The following is a 21,030-nucleotide window of genomic DNA, read 5'->3' as shown; positions in this document are numbered from 1 at the left end:
TACCAAAAGAGGTTTCAGACAAGGAGACAGCCTTTCGTGTGACCTATTCAATATTTTGCTGAAAAAAGTAATACGAGATGCAAATGTCAAAAGAAATGGCACAATTTACACCAATAGCCACATGTTACTTGCCTATGCTGATGACATAGACATCATGGGACGATCAGTAAAGGAAGTAACTGATACCTTTAGGAAGGTCGAAGCAGAATCTGCGAAAGTGGGTCTGGCGGTAAACGGCGAAAAGACCAAATTGATGGTGTCGACGCGCAAAGCGTCCATAGAGCTCGGACCAACTGTGGAAGTTGGTACCTACAATTTTGAAGTAGTTAAAGACTTCGTCTACCTCGGCACTGCCATAAACACAACAAACAACATCAGTTGTGAAATAAGAAGAAGAATTGTATTGGCCAACAGATGCTACTATGGTCTAAGTAAGCAATTTAAAAACAAAGCCACATCTCGTCAAACAAAAATAACACTATACAAAACGCTGATACTACCCGTGCTAATGTATGGCTCCGAAGCATGGGTACTTGCGCAAGCAGATAAGGCAGTGCTTGGTGTGTTTGAGAGGAAAATTCTTCGAAAGATCTACGGGCCGATTTGCGTTGACGGTGCATATAGACGTCGTATGAACCACGAGCTCTATCAGCTATACAAAGACATGAATATAGTTAAACGTATCGAGATGCAACGATTGCGTTGGCTAGGCCATATCATGAGAATGAGCGATGATGAACCCGCTAAAAAGGCGTATGAATACATGCCACATGGCGGTGCACGCAGAATCGGCAGGCCTAAGCTTCGATGGAGCAAACAAGTGGATGAAGAAATGGAAAGGCGCGGTATTCCAAAAAGTCAAGCGAAAAACAGAGAGGAATGGAGATCTTTTTTTAGTTCGGTCTATGGAACAAATGTTCTGTAATGGGCCAACTAAGTAAGTAAGTAAGTACTGTGTTGCATTTACTAGTATATTCCGGAAATAAACTTGCAACACATAGCTTACCACAGACCAACCTCTCGCGTTATATGTAGACTACAAGATTTTTTAGCTGCCGACTAGAGACTAGAGGACCTTCATCCTGTGATCCCCAGAATCATTAGGTAGTGATCCCCAGAATCATTAGGTAGACAAATGACAATAGTTTCCAAAATTACCAATTACCGTACGTAACGATCTTAATGCCGTCTGGATAGAGTGGTGATAAGGTGCAAAGATCAGTCAAATAGGAGTTTTACCTTTCACAAATAACATCAGTTAAGGTAACTGACGCCAAGATCATATAATAACCGGCATATTTTACGTTCTCACCTTGGGGAACTTTCTGTTTCACTCTATGAGGCTTCGACGTTTTGTTCCTGAATTTCACGTACGCCTGGCGTCCACACATACACAACTTGGTAGGAGGTAAGTCCGCTCGATGTGGCTCAAACAGTCGAGCACCACCAACACTATCCTGCGAAACGGTTTGTTCTATTTGAATCCTCGACTCCAGAATCATTAGGTAGTTGGTGATGGGAATTCTGTTACCAGGATATTCAGTTCAGTTGGTAATATCGGTTAAAAAGGAGTTCAATTGACAATAACGATCTTAATGCCGCCTGAATAGAGTGGTGATAAGGTACAATGATCAGTCAAATAGGATTTTAACCTTTCACAAATAACATCAGATAAGGTAACTGACACCAAGATCATAATAACCCGCATATTTTACGTTCTTACCTAGGTGAACTTTCTGTTTCACTCTACGAGGCTTGGACTTTTTGTTCCTGAATTCCACATACGTCTGGCGTCCACACATATATAACTTGGTAGGAGGTTAGTCAGCTCGATGTGGCTCAAAGAGTCGAGCACCACCAACACTATCCTGCGGCACGGTTCGTTCTGGTTGAATCCTCGACTGATACATACGTGTGAGTGCTATCGTTGTACTGTGCTGCTTATGAAACCCTTGGTGATTACCCGTAACTTGATAGCTATTTCTGACGCCAGAGGTAAAAAAGACTCATGACGAATAAATTTTGATATCGGTCTGTACAATTCACCTCTGCCACCAGCATTGTCTGGCTGGCATTAGTAGCTGGTTAACAGATGGGTCTGTATTAAAAAGACTGGTGCAACAGAGAAGTTAGCACTCAACTTCCACTTATAGTGTGGCCCTCGCTTCGTACGTTTTAATCAATACAACGCTGTAAGCTGAGGTAATTGTTGAGCTTGTTTTCCTGTACCGCCGCTGTTCGAGGATTGTTTTGAAGCTTTCACGGTTATCAACTAACATTACTTCTACGGTTGGTCTGAATTCTATGCACGCATTGCGCGTCGACACCATTAACTTCGTGTTGTCGCCGCCAGACCCACTTTAGCAGATTCTCGCTTCGACCTTTTTAAACGTATCGGTTACTTCTTTTACTGATCGACCCATAATGTCATTATCGTCAGCATAAGCAAGTAAGATGTGGTTATTGATGGAAAATGTGTCTTTTTGACGGTTGCATTTCGTCTAACCTTTTCCAGCAGGATGTTGAATAGATCACCCGAAAAGCTGCCTCCTTGTCTGAAACCTATTTCGCTAGTCAACTGTTCCGAAAGATTATTTCCTTTTTTAACTGACGCACAGTGTCACGACAGCGGCCAAAAATGGTCAAAACAAAGTATCTCGGAATGCAAATCAAACAAATAAAATTATTTTGAAATTTGGCATTGATACGTCAAGTAGTTTTGTCTGCACGATAATTGTTGGCAATGTGCTTTTTTCTCCATATTATCCCAACATTTATTATATTCAAATATTTTAATATTTAAAGTAACGATTATAAAACTGTTTTTAGGTTTAAGGAAAATTCTCATATTAAAAGACAAAATTTTTATATATAAGCCCACAAAAATATATGAAGACTGAAGAACAAATTTCAGTCATTTCGGATGGATAATGTGGCCAAAACCGTCAAAAGACCGAACATCGGGCGGTACCATTCCATGGGGCTATATCAAAACTGGACCAATACCAACAATTCTCTCTACGAATACTTTGCAGTCCTAGCGAAGCCTAAATACCCAATATCAACTACTTCGGTGGGATAATATGTCTAATACCTTTAAAATAGAGAAAATATCAACTATCAAATATCAACTACTTCGGTGGGATAATATGTCTAATACCTTTAAAATAGAGAAAATCGGGCGGTACCATTATATAGGAGCCATATCAAACCAGAAATATTTTTTTCTCCACTGGGAGCCCTAAAATTCAGCCAATTTTATAGAGAAACTTAGGTAAAATCTTCAAAATACCGAAAATCGTCAGGTACCGTTTTATGGAGTACACATCAAAACGTGGACCTATGTCCACAATTTTTATCGGGAAAGTTTTTTGTCAACTGGGAACCCTACACTTCAAAATTCGGTCTATTCGGTAGATGGATAAAATTTAAACTTTTCAAGTAAAATGTACCAAAACCGTCTAAATTATCCAAGTCTCTGTTATCCAAATATGGATTTTGCGACTGCTAACATGGAGTAGGCAATACTTTGCAATTGTCGGGACGAGGAGTGCTTTAACCCGCAATTACACATGCCAGTAAATTGGTACATAGTAAAATATTGTGTATGTATTGAATTTTTCGAACTGTCACTGGGATGTGTGAACGCTGGGTGAATTAGGCAATTGGGCCAGTTGAGTGGAATATCCTGTGGCTATCTTTGGTGTTAGCAGCTTACAGATATTCAACTTCCGTGTTGTGTCAGTTCGTACTTTATTTGCTACGTTTAATAGGATACGTACTTTTGCTGCAAGAAGGTGGTGGTCGAAGTCTATGTTTGCTCCTCGGAACGGTCGTACATCCAACATACTCAATGAAAGCCTTTCATCTCTCACAACGTGATCAGTTTGATTTCTGTTGTATGGTCTGGAGACAGCCAAGTGCCGTTATGAATTGAATCTAGTTCTTAAAATGTTACAAAATTTTGAGCAAACTATGAGAGCTTGTAATCTAATTGTTATTTTTAAATAGTATTTAGTCTCTTTAGAAAATTGAAAAAATGTCAATAAATTCGTTTGAAACCATCAAATTAGTGGTCAAAAAGTCGAAGATTTATGTGTAGTATGTTTGTGGATAGTTTAGTACCCATTATCTGCAAGAAACGCTGCGAAAGGCTTAACGGTCTTCTAGATATTGACAAAAATCTATAACAACACAAAATATTTTACCTCAAAAAAGTATTTTGCCTTTTACATATTTCTTGAGAAAAAGACATTTTTGTTACACGCTAAAGATTTTTATAGTAACCGTTGGAGATTATCACATTATACAACTGTTTCGGCACCAGTTCCACCACCTTGCGACATATTTTCGCGGTTATTTTCTCCAATTTTCCTACATTAATTTCTTTGACAATATGTTTTATTAATTTTTTTATTATGATTTTTTTATATTGATTTATTATGATACACAACAAGATGATAATCTTATAGTTACAGTGTAGATTTATATGATAGTACGATTTTGGTCATTACCGACATTAATCTCTAATAAAATCAGTGAAAAATGATTCGCCGCTACATTCAAATCCTAACAAAAGCGTAAAAAATAAATAAAAAGCTAAGATGCATCGCAAATAGTGAAAGAAATTACAGTTTGGAACTACGAAAATCAAGAACAGGGGCAACAAATTATTTAAAAAATCGCGAAGATCCTTCCTGACCGCTTCCAAAAATTAATCGTGTCTTCAATATCAATCTCGGAACCAGTGTCTTGGATGAAGTGTCCACAAGGTTCCAAAATCAAAAATCAAAATCAAATCAAAAATGACGAGACTCATTTATCACTTTCCATTTATATTCCACTTAACTAAATTAAAATAAAATTAAAGTTGTGTCCGTTTTTCTTCCACGAACGCATTGAAGTAAATTGTTTTTCCTGGGTAAATTGTTTTTCCTAGGTTAACAATAATACATTGAAATAAATAGATATAGGGCTGTCTGAGCAAGATTCGGATAAAAGTGAAAAACGACCGCTTAAACGAGATTTTATCGATTTTATGTCTTTGGGAAACGTACTTAAAATCTTCCGAGCGACATTTTTGTAGAATATTCCGAGGCTGAAAAATGTCATCTAATGCCACTTTTATTACGGTTCTTGAAATAAAGGACGAAAAGGACATTGAAGGAAGCGAGTTAGAAGGTCGAAATGTTCTACGAAAAAATCCTCATTTGATTTCACTGAAGACATGCCATCTTAAATATAAGCTTAAACAACAGCGAACAAAGATATAACACTGATTCCAGATGGCTTTTAGGGTCTCCAGCAAAATATCCATCACGTCATATCGCGAAAGTTCGACTCACGGCGAATCTGTCCTTCGGGATTCTGTATATACTCACCAAGGGCTTTCATCTCCAATAGGAATTTTCCACCCCCCAAAATTTCGGTTCACAGTGTTATTTATGTCGAACAAAACTAGTGGAAACAAGTACTTCGAGTTGCCCTATTCGATTTTTATTGTCAAAAAAGGATGGACACGCAAATAAATATTTTGAGAGCATCGAATTTATCGTAACTATCTTCAACTATATGTATATTTGGTTGTTTCTTGCTTTAAATATTTAACAAATGTTTATAAAATATGTATAAATCATTCGCTACATACTTGATTATATTTTACTCTTATATACAATTAACAAGATACTTGATTTGTGAGTTTAAGAAGTAAACTTCCTTTTGTTGTTTTCATTGTTGTACTATATTTTTTCCGATTTTCTCTTTTCTTTTTGTGTCTTTCATCATGGCATATTGGCAGCACCGCTGACAGCCCATCTGCAACCTCAAGTACAAACAGTAGATGTCGACAAGGATGCACAATTTCAATGTATTGTAACCGGACATCCGGTACATGATGTTAATTGGTTGCATGATGGCAAACCGATACTAAGAGATAATCGAGTGGAGGTATGTTATACAATATGTATATAAATACGTATTTACATTTATTTACTAGTTTTAATCACTTTAGCTAACAGAAAAAAGTTAAACAATTACACTTTTTTTAAAGTTCCCAAAAATAAAACAATAAAATCCATTAAAAATTCCATAAAATTTGTTAAAAAACAGAATGTTTTAAAAAAAATCTAAAATGATATTTACATATATAAAAAATCAATATACTACATTTGTTTTTGTTGTTATTTATTTCAAAGCTATTTCTTCGAATAAAGATATTATTAAAATATTTATATGTACATCCTATTTACATTTTATAAAAACAAACTTTTATGGCAAATGATGAACATTTCATAAAACAATATTTTCTTAATGAAAACAAAGAAGCGCCCTCATCACTCACCACTCTGAAACATTTTAAAAATATTCTCTTGAAATCCACAGTGTCCAGCATAAGAGACTTTCATTTATTTTTTATCTAATGTTCATTTTATTCTACGAATAAAGTTTGGATCAAAAAGAAACAAAAAATGTAATTCAACTTGTTTTTAGTTACTGACAAAAATCGGTAAAATAAGGAAGCAAAATTATGAATAAAAAGTACAACTAAAATTTGACAACATTGCTGCTATCGTTAGGACTTAGCGACAGTTTTATTTAAGTCCCTTACTTACCGACAAATATCCCAATACAGGCTATTACTTTGTTCAACTTTATTAATTCGACTTGGAAACGTAGGGATCTTTTCGAAGGGTGGGCCGAACTTCTTATACCCTCCACCAGGAGTGGTATTAAAGTAAAATGGAACAATTAGTTTCCTTTCGTATATGAAAAAGACTTAATGCCAAATTTCAGCAATTTCGGTAAAACAATATCACTAACCTTAAAAATACGGAAATTCGGGAGGTACCGTTCTATGGGGGCTATATCAAAACGTCGATCTGTACCGAAAAATTTCTGGCGTAAAGTTTTTAGACTCAAAGAACACTAAATACCAAATTTACGATATTTCAGTAGGACAATGTGGTTAAAACCTAAAAAATACCGTAAATCACGAGGTACGCTTCTATGGGGGATATAGGAAGACGTGGACCTATACTTATAATTCTCTTCTGGAACATTTTATAATCCCATGAAAGACTAAAAAAAAAAATTTTAGTCATTTCAATGGGATATTAACGTCACATCCTTCACAATTATGAAAATCGGGAGGTACCGTCCTATGGGGGCTATATCGAAACGTGGTCCTATACCGACGAAATTCAGTCGGAACGGGTTTTACTTCCAACGTAGAGTAAATACCAAATCTCAGCCATTTCTGTTTGTTGTTGTGGCCAGAACCCTCAAAAAAACGAAAATCGGGAGCTACCGTTCTATGGGAGCTATATGAAGGCGTGGACCTATACCGACAAATTTTATATGGAAAGTTTTATAACTCAAATGAGGACTAAATACCGAATTTCAGCAATATCGGAGAAATATTGAGGCCACAACCTTCAAAATACTGGAAATCGGGAGGTACCGTTCTTTGGGGCTATATGAAGGCGTGGACCCATACCAACAAAATTCTTTGGGAAAATGTTATATTCCCAACGAAGGCTAAGTACCAAATTTCAGCCATTTCGGTGAGATAACGAAGCTTAAACCTTCAAGGTCCGAAAATCGGGTGGTACCGTTCTATGGGGGCTGTATTAAGGCGTGGGCCTGTACCAACAAATTTCTGTGGGAAAGTTTTATTACCCGAACGAAGACTAAATACCAAATTTTAGCCACTTTGGATGAATATTGAGGTCACGACCTTCAAAATACCGAAAATCGGGAGGTACCGTTCTAAGGGGGCTATATGGAGGCGTGGACCTATACCGACAAATTTAGAGGGGAAAGTCGAATGCCCCTAACGAAGACTAAATTTCAGCCATTTCAATGGATTATTGTGACCATAACCTTGAAAATACCGAAAATCGGGAGGTACCGTTCTATGGGGGCTATATGAAGGCGTGAACCTGTACCGACAAATTTCTGGGGAAAAGTTTCGTACCCCCAACGAAGACTAAATACCAAATTTCAGCCATTTCGGAGTAATATTGAGACCACACTTTTTAAAATACCGAAAATCGGGAGGTACCGTTCTATAGGGTCTCCGATGAATATTTCGATGTGTTACAAAAGGAATGACAAATTTAATTATACCCTCCATATTATGATGGAGGGTATAAAAAAGGAAACGAAATAGAGCCATAGTTTACTTTCTGAGTCGACTTATGCATATCCGTCCGTCCTTTTGTAACCAATTCAGCTGAAAATTGGGGAATATCATTTTTTAGCAGTTAGAACGCTATTGTTTTTGCTGTTTGTTCAATGCCAATCGGTTCAGATTTGGATATAGCTCCCATATACATAAAAACAGAAAAATATGTTAGTCATTTGATAAAAAAAAATCAAAGATTCAATAAAAATTTATCGATTTTCCGGCTATAAAAATTTTTCATATTGACAAACTTCGATAAAATTATTTGATCGCAAAGTAAAAATAAAACTGATAAAATATTTCACATATTGACAAAAATATTTATCAAAACATTTCACATTGTGCTTGATAAAAACAAAATATTTTCTTGATGAAAAAAATTGTTGAATAATTTTTTCAATCGATAAAAAATGTTCATATTTACAATTATTTTGTTGTTTTTTGTTAAATACAAACCCGAAAGACAAATTGGTCGAGAATGGTTGGATATTGATTTTAAATTAGATTAAAACTATTAATAAGTTATTACGGAAAGCGTATATGTCATTTTAACAAATAAAATTAAATAATGCATTACTGAACTTCAATGCATTTGGTGCGGAAACTATTTTCGCGATAGAGAAAAAAATGACACCTTATTTCATAGTAGTTTTTCATGGTCTAAGCGGCTATGCGGTGGTATTTTTAATATTTGCAAAAATTGCAAAAAAGTTATAACCCTAATGTTTATTGGTAGCTATTCTAACAACCACTGAATGCTGATACAAAATTTGTAATATTTTGATACATATTTTTGTCAATATGTGAAATATTTTATCAGTTCATTATAAAAAAATCGATAAATATTTTAGTCAATATGTGAAATATTTTATCAGTTGTATTTTTACTTTGTGATCAAATAATTTTATCGAATTTCCTCAATATGACAATTTTATTATCGCCGGAAAGTCGACAAATTTTTTTCTGTGTATGTTCGCCCGATTTGAGGTATGTTGTGCACCAAAGAAGAAAATTTAAAAATTTCACCGAATTCAAACTAGAAACAAGTTTGCCAAATTATATTGAAATCGTTTCATATTTGGATAGCTCCTGTATAATTGTTCGCCCGATATTGTGTATTTGGTGTACCAAACACCCAAATTCTGCCTAATCTTGATACAATTTGGAAAATATCACCGAATTCAAACTAGAAATAAGTTTGCCAAATTGTATTGAAATTTGTTCAGACTTGGATATAGCTCCCGATTTGAGGTATTTGGGGCTCAAACACACATTCTGTAAAATTTTCATTAAATTTTCGGTGCATTTTATGTATTCGACGCATCAAACATAAAATTGGACATATATTTTGATGTAAATCGGTAAAATGTGAGATAATTTGATCTTGTAAAAAGTTCGCCAAATTATATTGGAATCGTGGTGGTGTAGGGTATCATATAGTCGGTCCCGTCCGACTTTAATGCTTTCTTTTTTTGCTTCTTCTTGTAATATGGCGTTTTATGGGTTCTTCATTAGTTTTAGTCCATACATGCAGAGAAAAAAATATAATTGAACAAACAATGTTCGAAGAGCAAAATATGTATTCTCTTTTCTTCGACAATTTCGATATAACCATGTCCGTCTGTCAGTCTGTCTGTCCGTCCGTCTGTTGAAATCAAGATACAGCTCGCAATTTTTAAGATAGACCTTTGTAATTTGGTTTAGAAGTTTCTACTAACCCTAGGGTGTTTGGTATCGCAAAAGGGCTATACCGGTCCACGTTTTGATATAACCCCCATAGTACCACCCGATTTTCGGTATTTTGAAGGTTTTAGCTTCATTGTCACACCGAAATGGCTGAAATGTGGTATTTAGTCTTCATATGGGGTTAAAACTTTCCAATTTTGAAGGTTGTGGCCTCAATATTCGTCCAAAATGGCTGAAATTTTGTATTTAGTCTTCATTTAAAGTATAGAATTTTCCATTTGAATTTTGTCGCTATATGCCAATGCCTTCAGAGAACGATACCTCCAGATTTTCGGTATTATAAACGGCCTCAATATTCCTCCGAAATGGCTGAAATTTGGCATTTAGTTTTCATTTAGGGTATAAAACTTTCCATATGAAATTTGTCGGTACAGGTCCACGCCTTCATATAGCCCCCATAGAACGGTACCTCCCGATTTTCGGTATTTTGAAAGTTCTGACCTCAATATTCGCCCAAAATGGCTGAAATTTGGTATTTATTCTTCATTTGGGGCAAAAACTTTCCTCCAGAAATGTGTCAGTACAGGTTCACGTCTTAATATAGCCGCCATAGAACGGCACCTCCCGATTTTGGGTATTTTAGAGTTTATGGCGACAATAATCCTTCCATTTTGGTATTTATTCTTCATTTGGGGCAAAAACTTTCCTCCAGAAATGTGTCAGTACAGGTTCACGTCTTAATATAGCCGCCATAGAACGGCACCTCCCGATTTTGGGTATTTTAGAGTTTATGGCGACAATAATCCACCGAAATGGCTAAAACGTGGTATTTAGTCTTCGTTGGGGGTATGAAACTTTCCCCCACAGCTTTGTCGGTATAGGTCCACGCCTTCATATAGCCCCATAGAAGTACATATTAATTTTCGATATTTTGAAGGTTGTGGCCCCAATATTCCAACAAAATGACGGAAATTTGGTATTTAGTCTTCGTTGTGGGTGCAAAACTTTCCACCTGACATTTTTAGGTAGAGGTCCACACTTCATATTGCCCTTAAATAACGGTGCATCCCGACTTTCGGTATTTTGAAGGTTGTGGCCACAACCTTGAAAATACCGAAAATCAGCCACCGAAATGGCGGAAATTTGGTATTTAGTCTACGTTGGAGGTAAAAATCTTTCCGACAGAAATCGTCTGTATAGGTCCACGTTTCGACATAGCCCCGTTAGAACGGTACCTTCCGATTTTCGTAATTCTGAGAGTGGTGACATCAATATCTCACAGAAATGACTGGAATTTGTTATTTAGTCTCCCATGGGGTTATAAAATCTTCCAGAAGAGAATTATCAGTAAAGGTCCACGTCTTCCCATACCCCCCATAGAAGTGTACCTCTTGATTTTCGGTATTTTGAAGGTTTTACCCACATTATCTTATGGAAATATAGGAAGTTTGGTATTTAGTCTTCTTTGAGTCTAAAAGATTTTCCCCAGAAATTTGTCGGTATATATCGAAGTTTTGATATAGCCACCATAGAACGGTACCTCCCGAATTTCGGTATTTTGAAATTGCTGAGATTTGGTATTTAGTCTTCTTCATAAAGGAAATTAATTGTTCAGTTTTTCTTCAATACAACTCGTGGTGGAGGGTATAACAAGTTCGCCGGGCCAAACCTAACGCCGTTCTTAATTGTTATTTGTTTCTTTCTTATTCTTCTTTGGGTTTTGATGGTTGAGATTTTTTATGGTTTTTTATTCCTTATGTTGTTGTGTAGTTCTCAATAAGAAATTTTATTTGGCCAAATGGTGACACGAATTTTTCTTAAGCATATGTTTATAAAAACTTGTAGGGTTTGTATTGTTGAGTTTGAAAAGATTAAGACATACAGTAGAATCGCGATAATTCGTACCTCGATAATTCGTAATCTCCGATAATTCGTAACAAACTGCCGGCCCTTGAAGCCATTTTCCTCCCATTTTAACCCCGCTAATTCGAAATCCTCGATAATTCGTGGAAAATGGCCGGTCCCTTGGATTACAATTATCGAAGTTCTACAATATAGATTTTGTGAACGCGTTAAATATGCGTAGATTTTGTTTGGAACGAGAGTTATTGTGACCTCCAGGCTTGGTTAAGACGACCAAACGCAGGTCTGGCGTCATTTAGCAAAAATACTCATTACAAAACCCCCTACTATCCCATTATTTTAACAACTAAATTGGAAAATCCCCAAGATAACTCATTTGTGATTGGTCCAATCTTTGCACATTGTATTACTTCATCCATTCATGTATCAGGTTGGAATATGGACTAAAGTACCTCCCACACATTTGGAAAATTGTAGTTTGAGCATTCTTCTCAGATGTACTTAATTTATTTAAAATGTTGTTTTCACGGTCCCTTTTACAAAGGTACAATTTCTTCCGGATTAAGTTCATACTTCCTGAAATAATGGCCCAAAACCTCCGAAACCCCTATCGGCATATAGTAAATTGGCTAGTGTGCAAGATAACTCTCAAACTTTTCTTTCAATCGATGCTCTTGAACCAACTTTAAATGAAAGGAGCTTACACCTAGGAAGTTTTTGCGGATTCTAAAACTACAATGATCATAGATGAGAAAAACCAAAAAAAAAAACTAAAAAATCGCCGGAGCGCTTTTTAAATTAATCGCGGTCAAAGTTCAAATTTTTATGGTTTTGTTAGGTTTTCACGATTTTGCTTGGAAACCGCAAGTCCTCTCCAAATGGAGTTTTTCAGTTTTTCACAATTTTGCTTGAGAACGGCTAGTCTTATCGAAATGTGACTAGAGAAAACCTTATAGCTGTGAAACTTCTCTATTTCGTATTTGTTCCTTGGTTATGCCATTTCTAAGATATATAAGTTTAAGTTGGGATATTGCAGTCAGTGAATTGTCCCAATTTGAACTTCTATTTCCCAAAAATGGTAAAACCTACCTAATAAACCCCTAAAAATGTGAATTTTGACCGTGATTTATTTAAAAAGCGCTCTGGTCATTTTTTGGTTTTTTGATTTGTCTCATCTATAAACATTGTACTTTCAGAATCCGCAAAAACTTCCCAGGTGTCAGCTCCTTTCATTTAGTTCAAGAGTACCGTGCAAGTATTTATAAAATACTTCAAAAATAGTTACAAAAGTTTAACAAAAAATGTTAATAGTTTTTTATCTTTTTATATGTTCTATAGATTCTTTCTGATCCGCCACGACTTATAATAAAGAAAGTACAAAAAGATGATCCTGGCATGTATCAATGTTTTGTGTCCAACGAATGGGAGCAAATACAATCGACTGCTGAATTACAATTAGGAGGTAAGTTAAACAATATACCGTGAAATTTCTCTATAATATGTCTGCTGGAGATGAAGAATGTCTACGTTATAGAGACAATTCTTTACTAAGATAATATTTCGTGTGAGAAATCCTGTTTATTCTTTTTTAGAGTTAATTCGTTACAGAGAATTATCAGCGAAGTCTGACTCTAAATATATTAGACAAAATTGTGTCTAAAAAGTAAAATTTTAATGTCGGAGAGGTCCCTATTATTTATAAATTCAGCTCAATCTCAGCGTCATATTATCGCCTCTGAGATTAAGCTGCATTATTTTTTCTATTATATAAGCCTTTCAAAACCCAACTTCCTATTTCAGATGCATCCCTGAATTGCTGTATTGGTTTTCGGAACAAACACTTCAACCCGGGCCAACTGTATCTTTAAAATGTGTGGCTACAGGAAATCCCCTACCACAATTTACATGGACATTGGATGGATTTCCGGTGAGATGATTTAGATATTACACAAAAATAAAACATAACTGCAAAAAAATTAGGCTAAAGTTCTGGGGTGGAAATTTTCTTTTGGGGATGAAAGCTCTTGGACAGCTACACCGTGAGTCCAACCTTTGAATTACGGCATAAGATGACATTTTCCAGCTTCGAAATATTCGGCAAAAATGTTCTAAAAATATGAAATCGATATAATGATGTTTTAGCGGCTCGAAAAAATCTAATTTCAGAAATATACTAATATAACAGCCATGGGCATAGCCAGGAATAGCTAGGAAGGGCAGCCCCCCCCCCCCCCCCTAGATCCTACAAAAAGTTCATTTGTATGTAAAAAATTATAAAAATTACGAAAAAACAACAAGAACGACCAAAAGGCATTCCTGGCTACGCCCATGATAACAGCGAATGAAGATGAGGCGCTAATAATTTAATGACTTAAATCAAAAGTTCGACTCACGGCGGATCTCTTTATCTTATTAATATATGCACCAAGGTTTTTATCGCCAAAAAGGCTTTCCGATCCACCTCCCCTAAATTTCGGCTCACATTGTGCTTCATTCATTAAGTCTCACTTGTGATGATAAATCAAAAATCAAATTCAAAATGACACCTCAATTCAATCAAATATTAATTCAAAATAAAAAAAAGAACTGATTGCTACTTGTTTTTATTTGCTTTTCTCCCCACACACAGATACCGGATCATTCACGTTTTTTAGTTGGCCAATATGTTACGATTCACGATGATGTCATCAGTCATGTGAATATTACCAATGTCAAGGAAGAGGATGGTGGTGAATACACCTGTACAGCACAGAATGCAATTGGCAAGTAAGTGAATTAGATTGATGAGAGAATGATATTCTAACACAAACACACAAATCTAACTTTTAACAACAGGAGAAAGTTCAATATGAAATATAGATAGACCACATTTTTTATACCCTCAGCATTTATGCTAACGATGGTATATACACTTTCATACGGGCAAAATGTGTCTCAGCGAAATAATGGTTTTAGACCTCAAGCAGGTTGGACGAAATCTGTTTCAGACAATTTGAAGTCGATTTAGCAATGTCCGTCCCATCTGTCTGTCTGTGTGTCTGTCTGGCAAGAGCGTACGATAACTGTCAAACGGATGAACCGATTTGGTAAAAATTTGGCTTTCGTAATATTTTTAATTTCAATTCAATTTACTTTATTTTTTCAATAAAAATATCCTAATATTTTTTCCAAACTTAGTTTAAGTTCGAAGATGGGTCATATGGGTCCACTCCCTCCCGATTTGATCCAAACTTCGCACATCGTAATATTTCTACCAGACATATTACCCGAACTTTATATATGTCTGGTAGAAATATTACGATCCCCACACAAAATTACGGAAAAGTCCAGTTTGAGGCCCCCTCTCTGATAGTTTTGATTTTTTTTGTAGCAACTTATATTGGTCGCCCCCTTTGCGACGATCCAAAATTTGGCTGTCATAATATTTTGCGCAAAATTAAAACAAGTTTTAAGATGAGCCATATCGGTTGTTGTTGTAACAGTGTTTATTATTATGTTTGTATGTTCGTTCTTCTGTTCAATCTGGCTCTGCGTCTATCTCTAGTTCCAGGAAAGTGGCTGCTTCGATGAGATGTAACAACAGATCCACTGGAGTTCGATGAGTAGGTTTGGCTGGGCAGTTGAAAAGGTGTTTTGTTTCGTGCGGGCCCATGCCGCATACTGGGCATGGTTAAGTGTTCTATACGCCATTTGTCTGATTCCGAGAAAAACTCAAGTTAATGTTTAAGGCCATACAGGATAAAAATGATGCAATAATCCAATACTTTAAGAGCTCAGTTCTACTTTACTAAACTCATAGAATATATCAGTAGTTTATTTTAGTCAGATATCTGTGATAGTCTAGAAGTTATGACCAATTTTTATAATTGCAAAAGTTGCTGAATTGTTCCATGGTATCTTTTATTCATGTTTTGGCAGTTTGTCTCACATGGAACACGTTTTGTCACATTTCAACCAAAACACTTTTTATCAATCGTGTTCCACCTCCCTTATATGAAGTGCTACTGTGGAGTCAAAAAATCAGGACCTTAAATAAAACATTTATTTTTCTCATATAAATACAAAAAGGACCATTATTATAGGTTTCCTTAACATTTATTTAAGGGATTGCCTCAACTTATCACTATTTCTTTGTGGTAAAAATTTCGATCGGACAAAACGGATTGATATTTTGCATTTCTAAGGTAACATAAAACATTTAAACGCGTTTTTATACCCTCCACCATATGGAGGGTATAATTAAATTTGTCATTCCGTTTGTAACACATCGAAATATTCGTCGGAGACCCAATAAAGTATATATATTATTGATCAGCATAAAATTCTATGTCGATTTGACCATGTCCGTCTGTCCGTCCTTCTGTCTGTCTGTTGAAATCAAGATACAGCTCGCAATTTTAAAGATAGAGAGTCAAAATTTGGTACAGAAGTTTTTATTACTTGTAGGATGGTTGGTATTGAAAATGGGATATATCGGTCCACGTTTTGATATAGCCCCCTTAGAACGGAACCTCCCGATTTTCGGTATTTTTAAGGTTTTAGCTTCATTATCCTACCAAAATGGCTGAAATTTGGTACGTAGTCTTCTTTAAGGGTACAAAACTTTACCCCAGAATTTTGTCGGTATCGGTCCACACCTTCATATAGCCCCCATAGAACGGTACCTCCCGATTTTCGGTATTTTTAAGGTTTTAGCTTCATTATCCTACCAAAATGTATAAAATTTGGTACGTAGTCTTCTTTAGGGGTACAAAACTTTACCCCAGAATTTTGTCGGTATCGGTCCACACCTTCATATAGCCCCCATAGAACGGTACCCCCGATTTTCGGTATTTTGAAGGTTTTTGCTTCATTATCCTACCAAAATCTATGAAATTTGGTACGTAGTCTTCTTTAAGGGTACAAAACTTTACCCCAGAATTTTGTCGGTATCGGTCCACACCTTCATATAGCCCCCATAGAACGGTACCTCCCGATTTTCGGTATTTTTAAGGTTTTAGCTTCATTATCCTACCAAAATCTATGAAATTTGGTACGTAGTCTTCTTTAAGGGTACAAAACTTTACCCCAGAATTTTGTCGGTATCGGTCCACACCTTCATCTAGCCCCCATAGAACGGTACCTCCCGATTTTCGGTATTTTTAAGGTTTTAGCTTCATTATCCTACCAAAATCTATGAAATTTGGTACGTAGTCTTCTTTAAGGGTACAAAACTTTACCCCAGAATTTTGTCGGTATCGGTCCACACCTTCATATAGCCCCCATAGAACGGTACCGATTTTCGGTATTTTTAAGGTTTTAGCTTCATTATCCTACCAAAATGTATGAAATTTGGTACGTAGTCTTCTTTAGGGGTACAAAACTTTACCCCAGAATTTTGTCGGTATCGGTCCACACCTTCATATAGCCCCCATATAACGGTACCTCCCGATTTTCGGTATTTTGAAGGTTTTAGCTTCATTATCCTACCAAAATGGCTGAAATTTGGTACGTAGTCTTCTTTAGGGATATAAAACTTTCCCCCAGAATTTTGTCGGTATCGGTCCACACCTTCATATAGCCCCCATAGAACGGTACCCCCGATTTTCGGTATTTTGAAGGTTTTTGCTTCATTTTCACACCGAAATGGCTGAAATTTGGTAATTAGTCTATGTTGGTGGTATAAAACTTTCCCCCAGAACTTTGTCGGTATCGGTCCATGCCTTCATATAGCCCCCATAGAACGGTAACTCCCAATTTTCGGAATTTTGAACGTTGTGGCCTCAATATTCCACCGAAATGGCTGAAATTTGGTATTTAGACTTCGTAGGGGGTACTCAAACTTCCCCTTTAAATTTGTCGGTATAGGTCCACGCCTTCATATAGCCCCCATGGAAAAGTACCTCCCGATTTTTCGTATTTTGAAGGTTGTGTCTTCAATATTCCACCAAAATGGCTGAAATTTGATATTTAGTCTTCAATGTGATATAAAACTGTTCGCCAGAAATATGTCTGTAAAGGTCCACGCTTTCATATTGCCCCATTTCTGACTAAAATTCGTCGGTATCGGTCCACGTTTCGATATAGCCCCCAAAGAACGGCACCTCCGGATTTTCGTAATACTGAAGTTTGTGACGTCAATATCCAACCGAAATGGCTGAAATTTGTTATTTCATCTTCTAAGTGTTATAAAATATTCCAGAAGAGTATTATCAGTATATTCCCCATAGAAGCTTACTTCTTGATTTTCGGTATTTTTTTAGTTTTAGCCACATTCTCTTACCGAAATATAGGAAATTTGGTATTTAGTCTTCTTTGAGCCTAAAAACTTTCCGTCAGAAATTTGTCGGTATAGATCGACGTTTTGAAATAGCCCCCATAGAATGGTGCCTCACATTGTTTTACCGAAATTGCTGAAATTTAGTATTAAGTCTTCTTCATACACGAAAGGAAACTAATTATTCCATTTTACTTCAATACAACTTGTGGTGGAGGGTATAACAAGTTCGGCCCGGCCGAACTTAACGCCGTTCTTACTTGTTCTTATAATACCTTTTTTGTAGTCGGTGTCAACACTAGCTTCAAGTCGAATACGTATATTTTTGTGGACTTACATCAACATTTTGTCTTTAAACTATGGATTTTTCGTTTAAACGATTGATAAATTTTCGTTTTCATATAACAATACAATATTCAAAAATATTTGGATTTAGAAACTATTATTCTTCAGTTTTTAAACCAACTCCTTTAAAACAATTTGTTCCATACTACTATTCGTAACTTGGCAAAAATGGGCAATTTTTTGTTCCAAACGCCATCATTTTTGGTGCGGAACAATTTGTTTTTGTCTCTTTTTGTTCCATACACCAAACGACATGGATATGGAACTAAAAAGTTCAAAGTTGTTTTGTTCCATACGCCAGGCTTTATGGATATGGAACAAAACGACAAGATTTTTTGGGTCACAAAGCGGATATGGAACATACAGGCATCTGAATATCTCAGAAACTATAAGAGATAGAGAAAAACCGACCAAAAAATATAAAACCTTGTAAGGTACCTTTATCTCAAAATGTCGAAAATGGCGTATGGAACACTTAAGCATGACACCGACGATATGTCCACTCCTTCCAAAATTCCAGAAAAGTGCAGTTTAGGACCTCCTACCGAATCGTTTTGATTATTATACCCTCAGCATATCGGTCCACTCCTACAGATACCTCCTCTACAACAGTTCAAAAATGTTCGGAAAATTTGTGCGCACGATAATTCTTGATGGGAGTGACTTTACGCATCCTAAAATATCTACCAGATATATATCAGGTTCGAATATGGACTATATTTGTCCACTCCTTCGTATACCTCCCACACAAAATTTTCGATAAATTCACTTTAAGACCTGCTTTCGAGTCATTTTGTTGAAGTAACTTGCATTCACTGCCTTAATTACGACAGTAAAAGTTTGTTCAGGGCAAGTCCATACTTCTTAGAAAACAACCCGATTTCTTCGAATATTAGATGAAATTCGAAGGTGGTGCTTATAGGTCCACTCCTTCCGGAACCTCCACCACAAAAGTTCGAAAATTTTCGCTAAAATGGTAGGCGCGATATCTTATAAACGGAGCAACCGATTTGGCCCAACCTCGGAATTCGAAATACTTAGTACAAACTTAGTTTATGATCAGAAGTGGTCCCTATCGGTTCACTCCTTGGGGTACCACCTACACAAATCTTCAACATTTTTGAACGGTTAAGAGTCTGTTCGAGGATCCTTTGGAAATTTTTTACCGAAGGCACTCATAGTGGCCCTGTTTATAGCGATATTATGTTTTTCGTGGGCAAATGCATGTTTCCTGATATAACGGTCCAAAAGCTCTAAATTATATGGTGGCCAACAAAAGGAATATCTGCTAAATTTAGACCCACTTCCAAAATGGACTATGTCGGTCCATTTATACGCCTGAGATTCTGAAAAACCCCTAAATACATAAGTTATTTGGGAAAAATAGTGTTTCAATTCACACAGCCTGAAGGTACAACTCTTTCGACAAAGCCGACTGATACTTTTTACTTATTTCATACAAATTTTGCCTTTGGTACACCCTATCTTAATTTGCGTTCTAATAAATACAATACAATTCAATTAAATATTAAAATATTAAACATTTTGAATAAATTTCCGTCCTATACTTTCAATGCAAATCTACTTCCAAGTCATTCGATTAGTTGGCAGAGAAACAAATGCGCCTCATCCAACTATACACTTTTCAAATCAGCCCAGCAACATGTTTTTAATTAATTATAAATTATACCAACTTCACTTCAATTTAAAACTCTTCTCGACTTCAATATATTAAATTAATATCTAATTTTCTTTTACCACAATGCACTTGTTTCGCACTCCTAGTTAAATAAAAGCTAATTAAATACAATAAATTGTTGAACTATTTGTTATGCACTCAACTATTACCTGTGTTTATTAACAACTACTATTTCAGAGTTTCACACAGTGCCAAAGTGAATATCTATGGATTGCCGCATATTCGTGAGATGCCAAAAATAACTGGAATATCTGGACATGATTTAATTGTTAAATGTCCAGTGGCTGGTTATCCAATCGATAGAATTCATTGGGAAAGAGGTAGGTAGCGAAATTAAGTGTTATATATGTACATATTAATGACGGACATTCTTTAAATTCCTGGCATAACTTGTAATCTTAAACAAACAATTTAAATAATTTGCACTAAAAATATGTTGTAACATGTAAATTGTTTTATTTTAATGAAAGTTTGAGCCATTGTTCTGCAAATGTTTTATTAACATATTATATTTTGTAATTATCCCCATCAAGTGTAATTGTTTCACATCAATTTCAGATGGTCAAACACTTCCTATTAATCGCCGCCAAAGAGCCTATAACAATGGTACTTTAATCATTGAGCAATTGCAAAGACTAGAGGATGCTGGAACCTACACCTGTATGGCACAAAATAAACAGAAACAGACATCACGACGAAATGTTGAAATACAAGTTTTAGGTAAGTTAATATAAATAAGCTTTGTTTCAGAACTAAAAGTTTTTAAAATTTTTACGACTTACCCGAAAACCCGTTCCCGTACACAAAAAAGTTGTAAAATGTTCACTTCTCTTTATACAAAAATGGCGCTGAATGACGCTCTCGTTAAATACTTTTTACTCGACGATTTTGAGCGTGTAAAAAATAGTAACATTTGACATTTGTTCCAGCTTTTTTGACGTTTTTTTTTTAATTTTGCGTTCCCGAACTTTGTGACAACAATTTTCTCTCCTTCTC

The 21,030-nt window shown here is 35.9% G+C and overlaps 1 protein-coding gene across 1 annotated transcript in view; it reads left to right on the top strand.

The window, feature by feature from the left end:
- Positions 1–21,030, top strand: part of Dscam4 (Down syndrome cell adhesion molecule 4) — a 349,041-nt gene that overhangs the window by 198,372 nt on the left and 129,639 nt on the right. Inside the window, exons 10-15 of the mRNA XM_073987499.1 lie at positions 5,798–5,946; positions 13,073–13,200; positions 13,535–13,661; positions 14,364–14,500; positions 20,212–20,354; positions 20,593–20,754. Coding sequence (XP_073843600.1) covers positions 5,798–5,946; positions 13,073–13,200; positions 13,535–13,661; positions 14,364–14,500; positions 20,212–20,354; positions 20,593–20,754 — 846 coding nt within the window. The remainder of the gene's footprint in view (positions 1–5,797; positions 5,947–13,072; positions 13,201–13,534; positions 13,662–14,363; positions 14,501–20,211; positions 20,355–20,592; positions 20,755–21,030) is intronic.

Source organism: Musca autumnalis, unplaced genomic scaffold (genome assembly GCF_047663935.1).
Source record: "Musca autumnalis isolate F117 unplaced genomic scaffold, ASM4766393v1 scaffold_4, whole genome shotgun sequence".
In the NCBI taxonomy this organism is placed as follows: domain Eukaryota; kingdom Metazoa; phylum Arthropoda; class Insecta; order Diptera; family Muscidae; genus Musca; species Musca autumnalis.
This window is presented reverse-complemented; position numbering and strand designations above follow the sequence as displayed.